The sequence below is a fragment of the Limulus polyphemus genome, unplaced genomic scaffold (genome assembly GCF_000517525.1).
Source record: "Limulus polyphemus unplaced genomic scaffold, Limulus_polyphemus-2.1.2 Scaffold5597, whole genome shotgun sequence".
Classification (NCBI taxonomy): Eukaryota; Metazoa; Arthropoda; class Merostomata; order Xiphosura; family Limulidae; genus Limulus; species Limulus polyphemus.
The window spans coordinates 31,239-44,364 of NW_013671207.1; the positions used below are offsets into that span (position 1 = coordinate 31,239).

General features: G+C 30.9%; 2 protein-coding genes across 2 annotated transcripts in view; one reads left to right on the top strand and one right to left on the bottom strand.

Annotated features, from left to right (window-relative positions):
* Positions 1–7,055, bottom strand: part of LOC111089218 — a 22,003-nt gene extending 14,948 nt beyond the window's left edge. Inside the window, exons 1-2 of the mRNA XM_022401303.1 lie at positions 6,892–7,055; positions 2,592–2,645 (exon numbers count right to left, since the gene is read on the bottom strand). Coding sequence (XP_022257011.1) covers positions 2,592–2,645; positions 6,892–6,984 — 147 coding nt within the window. The 5' untranslated portion in view covers positions 6,985–7,055. The remainder of the gene's footprint in view (positions 1–2,591; positions 2,646–6,891) is intronic.
* Positions 7,056–7,360: 305 nt separating this feature from the next.
* LOC106472773 (transmembrane 9 superfamily member 1-like) overlaps positions 7,361–13,126 on the top strand; it is a gene marked incomplete at its 3' end in the record, with an annotated part of 31,111 nt that continues 25,345 nt past the window's right edge. Inside the window, exon 1 of the mRNA XM_022401302.1 lies at positions 7,361–7,481. Within this exon, the coding sequence (XP_022257010.1) occupies positions 7,362–7,481 (120 nt within the window). The remainder of the gene's footprint in view (positions 7,482–13,126) is intronic.

A 13,126-nucleotide genomic window follows, 5' to 3' on the forward strand; every position in this document is an offset into this window, starting at 1 on the left:
GTTCATTGATTTTCAGTAAATTACTTATAGCTCCACCAGAAGGCAATGGATCTATTTGTGCTGTTAATAAGTATAGAATAGAACAAGGCAGAAAGACCTCACATAGTGAACCATAATTGAATGTACATATTGCTGAATTCTATTTAATATTAACAAAATGGGAGTCAAATACAGAAGTCAACATTCAGTATTGTTATGAACAAGTAATGGTCGGCCCATGAAAAGTAATAGTGGATTTTTTGTGCTATATGCTGTTCGGGAGCAGAAACAAATACATTAAAGTAAGACTTGAAGTGTTTTCCACACAAAGCATGTATCGCTAAGGCTACAGCAATGGATATGCAGAAAAACATTTCTATATTTTGAGTTAGTGTATCCACTGTACAACCCCCTATCAGGTGTAACAGTTATCATAAAAAGTTATGGAATAAGTACGGCAAGCGTGTACTTCACGAACACGTTCTTTCATACGGTAGGCGTGTACTTCACGAACACATTCTTTAATACATTATCTTTAAAATATTTTAATATTATTACCTTTTTTTATAACATAGTAAAAGAAACTTTCAAATCACTGTCCAAAATTATTTTAAAAACAATGGTTTGGTATTATACACATTAATTATAAAAATGAGTGTGTATATATATATTTTTTTTTAAAGAATTTTGACTGAGCAATAACACAAGTACTTTCTGAATATCAAAACTACTATTATGTTTAAGTAGGCACACCACTTAATAGTTGTGTATTTACTCTTTAGTTAGTATGTTTTTATGGTAATTTGAATATATAAATAAAGCCAAACATCCAAATCAAAAAAGAACAACAATAAAAGTAAAACAAAGACATTAAAATGAAACAGTGAAAATATGTTTTGGCAACAAGCAACTGCATAATAAGGATCCATAAACTTGGGATTATCTACTGCATTGGATTTAATCTTCATTCCCCAGCTTCCTCATGGAATATGATTAAAAACACAAACTACGATGATCAATGGTCATTGAAGTCACCCCTAACCTAGAATTCCAAGCAAACAAAAAATCAAATCTAAATTTAATAAAGCCCTTCACAAACGTATACACATCAAATAAACGATGATACAGCCCTTCACAAACGTATACACATCAAATAAACGATGATACAGCCCTTCACAAACGTATACACATCAAATAAACGATGATACAGCCCTTCACAAACGTATACACATCAAATAAACGATGATACAGCCCTTCACAAACGTATACACATCAAATAAACGATGATATAGCCCTTCACAAACGTATACACACCTAATAAACGATGATATAGCCCTTCACAAACGTATACACACCTAATAAATGATATAGCCCTTCACAAACGTATACACAGCTAATAAATGATATAGTCCTTGACAAACGTATACATATCTAATAAATGATGATACAGCCCTTCACAAACTTATACACACCTAATAAATGATACAGCCCTTCAAACGTATAATAATCTCAAAAATTAATGTAACCCTTCACAAGCATAAAAAACAGCTAAAATAACAGTGAAGACTACATCATTAAAGCACTAATTACAAACTTATTTTTATAATAATCTTAGAGAACAAATGTTTATAAAGATTAAATCTATTACTCCTAATATTGAAGTTGTTCCTTTCAACCTTTACATTTCACAGCTAAAACAAACCCTGCCCCCCCCCCAAAAAAAAGGACTAACCAAGCCCATACCAATTTCAAGTAACTGAATCAAATAACCTTCATTTCTGAAAGCTGAGAAGTGGATAGAAAATTGGACTAAACATAATAATAAAAAAAAGAATGGTTAAAGAATGTAGCACGAGTCCTTCAGGAGACTATGTTAGTACTTTGTGGTTTATTATTAATGTTAACCAAACATATGGACAACAAATATGATTTCATCTTTCTAGACTGTTCCTTCACATCTAACCTTGAGAAAGAGTAAAAATTTAAACCACACAAATGAGGGCAAGTGGGTTAGGGTGTCATTAGGGAAAAAAGTTTGGAAAACACTGCTCTGAATACTCTGAGGCCTAAACTAGTGATTTGTAGATAACGTCCACTTTTGACTTGTAATCAATATGTCTATAAATACACATTAAGTTCTATTAGCTTTCTTCTAGCAATGGAACACTGCTTCAATGGCTTTGAAGTCTTATCCACCACTATACCAAGATTCTTTTCTTTAGTAACACTACTGAGTGAGTTCTCAACTATATTAAACACAAAACTGAATTATGATGAAACAAATGCATAACCATGCACTACTATAGTGTTGTTAAGTCCTTATCCGAGTTATCAACCGATCCAAGTCATTCTGTAATATCTCAACATCCTCAATCCAGTTAGAAATATCCAAGAGTTTAATATCATCAGCAAATAACTAATTTTGTATCTATCAATATCATTAACGTACATGAGAAAAAGCAAAGATCCAAGTGCTGACCCCCGAGGCAACAAGCATCCAGTTTAACTGAACTTCATTAACTGTAACATTTTGTTTTCTCCTCATCTAATCACCATTCAATTCTAGTAACCACTCTTACCTAAACCCCAACCAAAGTGATTTTTTAGCTAACCTTTAGTGCAGAACCTTCCCAAGTATAAATCCTTTCCATCATCCAAGAGACACACTACAAAAAATAAAATTATAGTAATATCAGATAAGTTACACAAGATTTCTCCTTGGTAAATCTATGGTGGATTTCTTTTATATCAGATTTCACTAACTGACTTTGGAAAGCTTTTACCAGACCCTCCAAAGCTTCTTAAATAGTAGTATTTCCAAATTCATTAGCAACAATTTTAAAGGAACCGAGAGAAGCTGATTCCATTAAAATGTTTAATTTATTAAAAAAAAACAAAAGTTATTAGTGACTGAAAGAAATAAAACAAACATAGAAACTAAGGAACTATTTGGTTCTTGTATAACCTTTCATGAGTAAAATAATTCACCGATTCCCCTCTTAAACTTTCACAAGATGCCAGCCTACAATAGTGCCAGTGGCAACTCATTCTAAAACTATCTTAACTGGAGACTAGCCCGTCATTTCCAAATCTTAAGTTTGTGTTCTCTCATCCTATTGTCTTAGGATAAAGCACAAAAGATATCCGAGGTACTTATCCTTTAGATCTCCTGTATAATCTTGTAAATTTCATTAAAACCACCACTTACCCTTCTTTTCTCAAGATACAAGAACTTAACCTATCTCTGTGTAACAATCTATAAAATGTCAAGAAATATGAAGTCGTGTACCTTTTTTGAAATTTGGAAAGGATTTACTTCTTGTATGAGAGAAATACTGATTAATTGTGATTGTTCATAAAACCCAAAAGTCTTCATCTAAGTATTTAACTGCAGTCCATACAGCAAGCGGTTTTGGGTTTTATTTGTAAGAAATTTAAATATGAAAGCAATAGATTATATCAAGGCTTCTTAACCCTTCCCATCCCCTTTGTGAGAATGAGCACTTAAGACTCAACCCATTTGGTACATACAATTCAAGTGAGGATAACTAGTGTTCTAAAAATCACTAGTAAAATAATAAAGTTACTCCAAATACAGTTTGTTTTAAAGTTACTCCATAACTTTAAACAAACCATGTAGAATATTAAAGGTGTGGCCAGGTCTGTTAGTAAACCTGGACTGTAAAACCAAGGATTCATGGTTCACAACCTGTTGTTTTGGTGCACCAATAAGAGTGATTGTCTAATTCCACTCTTCAGTGAGACGAGAGAAGGTAGCAGGCTTCCATCTAGTTTTTCAGTTCAACATTAGGGAGAGCTGTGTACAGATAAACTGGTGTAGGTTTGTGCACAAACCCAAAATGAATTTACATAAGAGTTAAATGCTTTCCTTGAAAAATAACCAGAGATAGAAGAGGTTGAAAAGATGAAGGAACTCTCCATAAATATATCAGTATTTAAAAGAAAAACTTCAAAGAGATTTGGTATATCTTTTAAACTCTTTTGCAAACCCATTTCGAGCCTCAAGCAACCTACAGTTTGAGAACACTTGAATTATATTAATATTGTACGAGATTGTGGGGAAGCCTCATTTAGAGTAGTTTTAGTCCCCTTACTGCAAACTGTAGAGTAGAGACAGACTACTAGAATGATTAATAGTTTAAATGTTTGAAGCTAAAAAGAAATACTTGAAATTTAGAGATAGTTTTGTCTAATGAACAGAAGAACAAGTGAAGACTTGATTGAGGAGTTCAAACTGTTGGAGATTTAAATGATTTTTCCTGTGAGTAATGACACGAAAAGGAGGTATTAAAAATCTTTATACAAGGATGTAATAGGATGAAACTTTGGAAATCTTTATGCAGACATGATTATTGACAACATTTTTATTGGTTGGAATTAATAACTTGAACATTTTATTTTATGCTGTGGTGAGTGTCGATAGTTCTGTTGGTTAATTATGTAAACTGTAGATGTGAGGAGCTGTATTTAATGTTAATAAAATGTTTTGCTACTTTTTTTATGGGTTAAAAGCGATCTTGATTGGCAAAATAGCCTTCTTTTGCCTTGCATTATGTTATATTTTTAGATATCTTTTAGCTCTAGAAGTCTAATGTTAACAAAACTATTTTTTGATTAAGACATACACTTTTGAATTCATTTACTTGATGATATTGTATGTTCACTAGTTTTAACTTCTTTTAAACTGTTTACTGGGCAAATACTGTGAATATCTCTGAAGGACTACACAGTTAACTTGGTTATATATTTTGATTGGTTATCATGATGGGCTGAATTCCCTTCTGTCATTTTCTTCTCGCATATGTTCTTTAAGATTGTTTTAAATCAAAATATTCTCCTTATTATCAAGCTCTCTTCAGCAATTCTGTGTCATCAGTTGAGTAAAAAAAAATGTCTTGAAACAGAGCCCTATGGATGTCATTGTTCAGTTAAGAAAAACTTCTGAAAATTTGTTGCTTTCTACAAACGAGTTGCACTTTATAAGCCTTTAAATTATACACATCAGATCATCCTATTTCTACCATGTATGACTTCTCACAAGTAACCAAGCTGTTATAGGATACATACTCCAAACTAAGTTAAAATGGGTGTTACTGTGATTATCGATCAGCAAAAGTGACCCTGGGACATGTTATTTCATTGGAACTTTAGGCACAGTAGGTTTGAGAACTTGACTGGAATGCAATTGCCTGTTGAATGACAAGGAGACAATAGGCAGTTACAGTCCATTAAAGTTCTCAAACCTACGACTCCGAGATGTGTTTTGTAAGTTTTAACACTGGTTATTTATATCAACAATTTGGATAGCTTTCTATGCAGATATATTTACCTTTGCTGAAAGTGGTAAATTGCTTGGAAAGGTTGGTTTTGTAAACAAAAATTACTTAGTTGGAAATTAGTTGAAGTTTCTTAGTTAGTGAGCAAAGGATTTAATATAGAAAAATGTGAAAATTTAGGGAAACAATTTTGTTCTTGCATAACAGGTGAAGACTGATAAAACATCACATTTTCAGTCAAACACTTAGACAAGACCTAACAGTTTTTATAAACTATCAGAATTACTAACTTAAGAACGGGAAACCCATTGTCTCTTTTCACAGTACCATGTTTAATAATGATACCCTTATTCTAGGAAGAACATTAACACTGTCAAAGTCACATTGTAGCTTAAACATTTGGACTTAAATTCTTATACACTTGAAAAAATTAAACAGCCAATTGGAAGTACATTTAAGTTATGGAATGATGAACTCTTGAATTGGGATTTGAATATCAATGATAACAGAAAATGAGGTCCAGAAGGTGGTCTTGTATTTATACAAAAGTTACTACTCCATTACAGTGTTGTTTGACGGAATCACGAGTTTGAAAGATTATAATTAGCTGGATAATTCACTGTTGTTTAGGCTATCATGTTGTATATTCTTAGTTGAAACTATACATTTCTAAATCAAATGTACTACAACTACTATTAGTCAAACAAGGTTTAGTCTAAGAGTGAGATACCAGAGCAATTATAACCACATGAAATGAAGATAATACGATACTTGTATTTGGTATACTCTACTTATAACATTGTTTGTACTTTTTCCATTATTTACTGCCTAAAGTTAAGCATACCAGTGTTTCAGCTCAAAAGTTTAACTTCTGTACATTGGCTACAACAACTCAGTTTGGACAATAACTTTCAATAACCTGATTTCTAAATGGCCAAAAATCATCTGACTTTAGACTAGTTACTAGGCAGAAATGTTATCTACTATTTAGTACAGCCTACTTATATTATTTTTATAAGCCAAAGAGCAGTTGAAACTTACACTATAAATCAACATCAGTTTGAAAAGTCAATAAGTTCTAAGGGTTAACTTTGATTTATGAAACTAAGAATTAACTCACACTGTGGGTTTGTGAAACTGTAGACTACACAATATGACTGTGAAACATATATTACTAAATTCTATATTAATAAGTTAGTAGTACTACTACTAGTACTACTCACAGGTCAAATACAACTTACAGCTACAGTAGTGCAACTTCTTACAACTACTACTACCAGTACTAGGAGTAGTAATACCATGAAAAGTTGATCATTAATTTTGTATTTTTAAGTTTACAACTTACAAGTTAATACTGGATACAACTAGCTTTATCCTATCGATAATGCTAGGGAAAAAACATTGTTAGTTTATTATACATTGATCACATCAATAATGCTGTAAGTATAATAATTAATATCACACTCATCGTAACTTATATTTATAAGTAATATAACGCTAGGCCCAACTGAACGTGCAACTACTGAAGTCTGAACTAACGTTTCATTTGTACAAAGCCAATGGCTCACAAGCTAGGCTACTTAGTACTTTTTTTTCTTTGAGTCTGGGTTCTCACCTGAGCTTCGACTGCTGCTTCTGTTAAAGGGGTCTGAGTAATAGCCGCAACCCACGCTTCTGCAAACGTTTCCATTGCGGACTGAAAATCCATCGTCTGACTCCGACCTCCTAATCTCTAATAATGTTTACATTACGATTATCACATGCAACTTATACCACCGTTTTCCCCATCGTACATTCAACCGCTGAATGACAGCTTCATGCACACAATGAATGATGATATATACATCCGCATAGAAAAGGGGTTCAGTTAATAACTATGAATATACAAATACACAAACTTTTTAGAAATATTAAAACAACCTCAAACTTTACTTAATGTCAATTTGATATTATTGGAATAGAAATAATTGAAATATATTAATTTTTAAAAAAATCAGGCGTAAGAATATAAGAGAGAAAGTGAATACTCTCGACTTACACTATCAAATCTTAGGGGGTTTGAGGTTATGCTGACGAGCATACCTCATGTTGTGTTTGGCAATGGAGGGTGTGAGAGGTATTGGAGTTAAAAGCCGCATTTTTGTGCAATTGATGTTATTATTTTCTTCTGTAGTTAACGGTTCTACTTATAAAGATGGAGATAAGGTATCGTACTTTAACAATATTTTTGATAGTCAGTTAATATATATGAAATAAATTATAGTATTGGATTATTAGTTAGAACTAAGCCTACTCTGAATCAGTGAATGTTATACTGATATTGAGTGATACTGATAGTGAGACTAGCTTTACTAGTATTAGTAATGTAGAAGTAGAGCTGAGATATATAATATATATCAATTCTAAATTTTATGCAGATGAACATCAATTGTAACTTGTACTACTATTAATCTATAATATTAATGTATATCAGGCTTAGTTCAATTTAGTATAATTAAAAACTCAAACTGAGACGACTCCAAGTCAAAGCTGTGCCAAAGCAACTTATTTTGGAGGTCAAAAAGTGAGCACCTGAAACTAATAAATCATACTCGTAGTGACATAAGTTGATGTAACTTCTCTGCCAGTGTGAAATGGTTATACGTTTTTAGACATAATTGATTGAGACAATGAGCATGCAAGGGTGCAGATATATAGATATCTTAGAATAGAATAAATTCATATTTGAAATAAAGTGAATGAAATCTTTACATCTGGGACACATCAGGAAATGTGAATGCACCCTTTTATAATTGGCTTTTTTGAACACATTTTACATATTTGCTAACTTTTAATTTGAACTCAAAAAATGATTGATTTTTTTCAGTATTTATTCCAGAAACTTATAGAAATGTGGATATACTAATCCTTTAGTATAATATAAATATTGTGTCAGATCTTCTTGTGGTTTAATGTTATTTAAAACAGTAATTTATATTTTAAGTTTTATTTCTGTAACACCTCATGAGAAACATGATCACACATTTATAAGAAATATTCAACAACATTATATTCATGATGTCAGAAAAACAAATAGGTTCAACAAGTCTTGATACAAAATGATAAAAACTCTATAACCTGAGTGCTTTTGAAAGGTGGACCTTCTTTACTGTGTAGTTCAGTTTTGAGTGATAGTAAACATTTATTGTTATGTTGCTGTGGTAGTTAGATATGTAAAATAGGAAAATATAGCTGTATTCAATGAGTAGTCTGGGGTTTTTGAGACACTTGATAAATTTGAAGTATTTTGAGAGTGGCAACTAAATGTAGTTATTGGTTGTGTTGAATTGTTTAGGAAACATATCTTCCTTTGAGATACAAGGAAAACTGTGTAAAGGCATGAAAAAATACAACCATTTTGTCAAAATTTAGCATGAGAAGGTGCACAAGGACAACCAAGCTCCTCAAAAATGAGGAACTGATAAAAGTCTTTGAGTTAAAAATTCAGTATTAACATTAATTTATTGATGGTGATATTTAAGTTTTTGAAATTAATGGAATAAAGTTAAGGTTTTTAAAGATAAAACTGCTCAGAAAGCATGAATGTTAACATTTAGTTTATTAATGTATTAAACTTTTCATGAATTCTTTCAACTTTCAAGATTAAGATTAGTACTAGTAGTGGTGACTTAAATATTAAAACTAAACGTTAAAAGTTTTGCAAATCTGTATCCAGCTTTTATTTTTTCTTAGCAGTGTAACTTAAGGAATAATTACCTGATATGTTTGTAATTTATTTCAAGTATTTTTTAACAATATGTGTGGATTAAACATTAAGTTAAAATTAATGAAATATAGTGTAAATTTACATATATTGTGAAGTACTTTTGAAAAATTATGAAATACATATATTTTTAAGTTGTAGTAAGATGTATTACTCTGTTACATTTGTCATGTATGTATTATATCTACCAGTTTAAAAAAAAAACATTTCAAGAAGATTAAGAGTAGGAAGTACAAAGTTCGGATAAGGATAAAAAAACTGTAGCAAATGTTGTAATATTATCTACCATACAGATAAGAAAAATCCATTTTAATAGTTTGTGATATTACCATTGTAATTACTGATGATAAACAGCATTAATTTTTCAAGCTTTTAACTATTTTTTCTGATTTGAAGATTTAAATATTAATTTACATTAGATAAATTATTTGGTTGTCTAAATACCAAATTACATTGAACCTTCACCATTTTTTTCTGTTAAGACCCTAGTTAGTTAGAGAATTTAAGTACTAATGTACATAAAGATAAGGTATCTGGCTTTCTAAACACCATATGATTAAAAAAATGAACAGTTAAACAAATTTGTACATATACACTAACAAAAATAGTACTGTTTATTATTTAAGAAACTTAAAGCCACAGGCAAGTCTACCGAGGTGATTAATAACTTATTTAATGACCCCCATTCTCCATTACTTGACACTTACAAGTGCCTTTTTTAACCTTGTGCTCTTATATTTAAATACATCCAAATTTTTCAGCACCTTCAACTCAATTTCTTAGAGAGAACTAATGGTTCATTAAAATTATTTCTGTACCACCAATTGTCTTGGAGTACAAAACTTAGTCATGTTATGTGTGTTCTATAATATAATTTGGAATGCCACTATCTGTATCATCTAAGTTTACTACATTCTATAAAGAATAGACAAGACTTCATAACTAGCATTTCTCAACAAAATATTAATCTATAGAAATGCAAATTGTTTAAATATTTGTTGTCCATAGGTAAACTGCCAACTTGTACTTTTTCAGCTAATATTTTTTTGTGTGTTTTGATGTTTTCTAACTTTTGCATTCACGTGGTTGTTAAAACTACATTTATTTGTCAACTAATTGTGCAGGTGTTCAGTCAGTCAGATCGACCCTGTATTGGAAAAGTAATGTTGACTATTTCTGAAATTACAAAGTTAACCTCATGAAACTTTGTAAATTCAGAATTTGGTAAACAGTACAAATCTGTTGTACACACAAAAAAAAATCAGACGTGTTATTAAAGTTTTTGTGCAAAAGATACATCTGTGAGATGCAAAAATCTGTCTGACTTGGACTGTAACAAGTTGGAATGCAAGATAATATTTGTGTAAAGAATAAAAATACTTTTGGCCATCATACAGTTTTCAAATTACAGTTGCAGAAACTTTGAACCTCCTAAGTGCATATCTAAAGTTCTTTTCAATATCTCTTTGTGTTGTCTCTGGTATTTTCTCTACTCTAACATGAACAGTTGCAAAATCAGCAAATTAAGATAACATGAAAAGTTAGCATCTCTGACATCAAATTCATAATATCATGTTGAAATTTCCTCTGTACAAGGTCAGTACATGCAAACCCTCTACCTGTGCAAATAGGGTTAAAACTTGTAGTCAATAATAACATAAAATATTTATTTTTTACTATAGTCACTTTGTGAAATACATTTATTTCCTCACAATTTTTGAAAAATCTACACTTTATTAACATTCAGAATAAAACCTGAAACTAAGATAACCAACAACAATTTTTTTATAAATATTAATAAGAAGAAGAATGCTGTTTTTGAACAAAATAAATTTTGTAGAAATAGTGAAACTTAGAAACATAAATAACTGAGGTAACAGAAGATCATCCTGCTGATCAAGTTATTGAAATAGTGAAACTTAGAAACATAAGTGACTGAGGTAACAGAAGATCATTCTGCTGATCAAGTTATTTTGTCACCTGTTAACAACAGCCATCTAGGTCATCAAAGAAAATAAAACTAATATATAATAGTGCTCTGAATACCGAACACATACCTAGGTATGTTAGTAGGCAGAAGCTATGTCTATGTGAATACTATACACAAACGTTGGGTACAGTTTTTAGTATAAGATTATAAGACTGCATCTAGAAAGAGTTGTACACGTGTTACAAATAGTAAAGCATTGAAATAAGTTATTTTACATTTTTAAAATATGCGTGAAACTTATTAATGCTGTTTTAAAGTGAATTGCACTGATTTTTAACAAGTAGATAAGTTGATATGTGTTTGAAATAAAGTAAATATTAAATTCTGATACATTAGTGTTTTCAATTTCTGAGTCGGTTACTAGCTTTAATTTTTTTTCTATGTTTTATCTTAAATACCTTTATGAAATGGCAGGGTGCATTGCTGGACACTGGCCTGCAGGGTCATACTTCGAAGGTAGTTCTCAGTGCCCCAAATCTATCTTACATAAACTAAATAACATTTGTTATTATGTTTTAATTATTTTGAAAAATAGCTGCTAGGTAAAACCGAAGCCCCAAATTATTCTTGTAGCTAGTGATGACACTACAAAATGGTGTATTTAAAGGAATAACACCACAATATAGTTTTGACATTAAAATACATGTTCTCTTTCATTTGAAGATGAACTTTGTTTGCAATTTGTACAGTTAAGGTTTTGGGTTATCATAACACTTTAAATATAGATGGGAACCACTAGCATAATTGAAGAAAAGGATATTGATGTAGTGGTTGATAAATCACTGAAGCTATCAGTGCAGTGCTGTGTTGCTAGTAGTTAAGCTATAATAATTATCAAAATAACTGGTTAGGCCTCATTCGGAATTCAGTGTATAGGTTTGCTTTCCTTATCTAGGAAAGGATATTGATTTATTGGAAAAAGTTCAGAGGATAATTCTGGGAATGGAAAGATTATCTTCTAAGGATAGGTTAAGATCTGTTATTTTCTCTTGAGATCTTACTGAAAGGTACTGATAGGATAAAGGCCTCTGATTTCTTTATGCTGTTATTCTGAAGATAATAGGAGGAAAAGACACAAGTTTAAGATTTTAAAAGACATGCTAGGCTTCAGTTAAGACAGTTTTACATCTTGAAGATGGTGGATGAGTTGTTGTCAGCAGTGGTGGAGGCTGGATACTTTACGGGATTTAAGAGAGAATTTTATGAAAAATAAGTTTTTTTTTCTCTCAAGGGTGTATATGTAAGAACAGTTTTGAAGAACCAAATGGTCTCTTTTTTGTCCATATACGATGCACATTTTTAAAAACATCAGGTGGCTTGTTTTCAAGAAAGAAGACGGTTGCAGAAAATTAGGTAGTAAAAAGTGTACATGAGATGGCAGCTGTTTTTACATGCTACTTTTTTTGCTTGTAAAATAACTTACTGTATTTAGTTATTTCTCAATAATACATAGTAGTGATCTGTAGAGGAGATGAGGCCTAGTAGTTCAGAACACTATTGTAAGATGATGGTCTGGGATTCAAAACCTTGTTTGGACAGATTTGTTGTGATAGTTTTTAATTTATTTTCACCCAACTTGTGGTTTCTCAACCTCTGTAGGCCATCGGAACTGAGTACATAATAAATTAAACCATCTATTTATGCACTTGTATAGTTCGTGATAAAATAGCATAATATCTATATTAGGGAGAAAAATCTTAGTTTTAAAAGTCGTAATACAATGAGTGTTTACTTCTGTCTTATTTTTTAAAACTATTTATAAATTTACATCAGTTTATTAATTTTAATATATTAAACATACTTTATATATATTGATGGATAACATACCAAATGGAAATTGTTAATCAATACAAGTTCTCAACCAATACTAAAGATATGAGATCATACCAGAGATAGTTTTGATAGAATGTTTCTTCTTTTAAATAATATTTAACTGTGATTATAAAAACATTAACTTACTCTAAATGTATCATATTGCCTTGTTCTATTCTATACTTATTAACTGCTGTTAATAAGTATAGAATAGAACAAGGCAATGGATCTATCTGTGCTCAGATAGATCCATTGCCTTGTTCTATTCTATACTTATTAACAGCA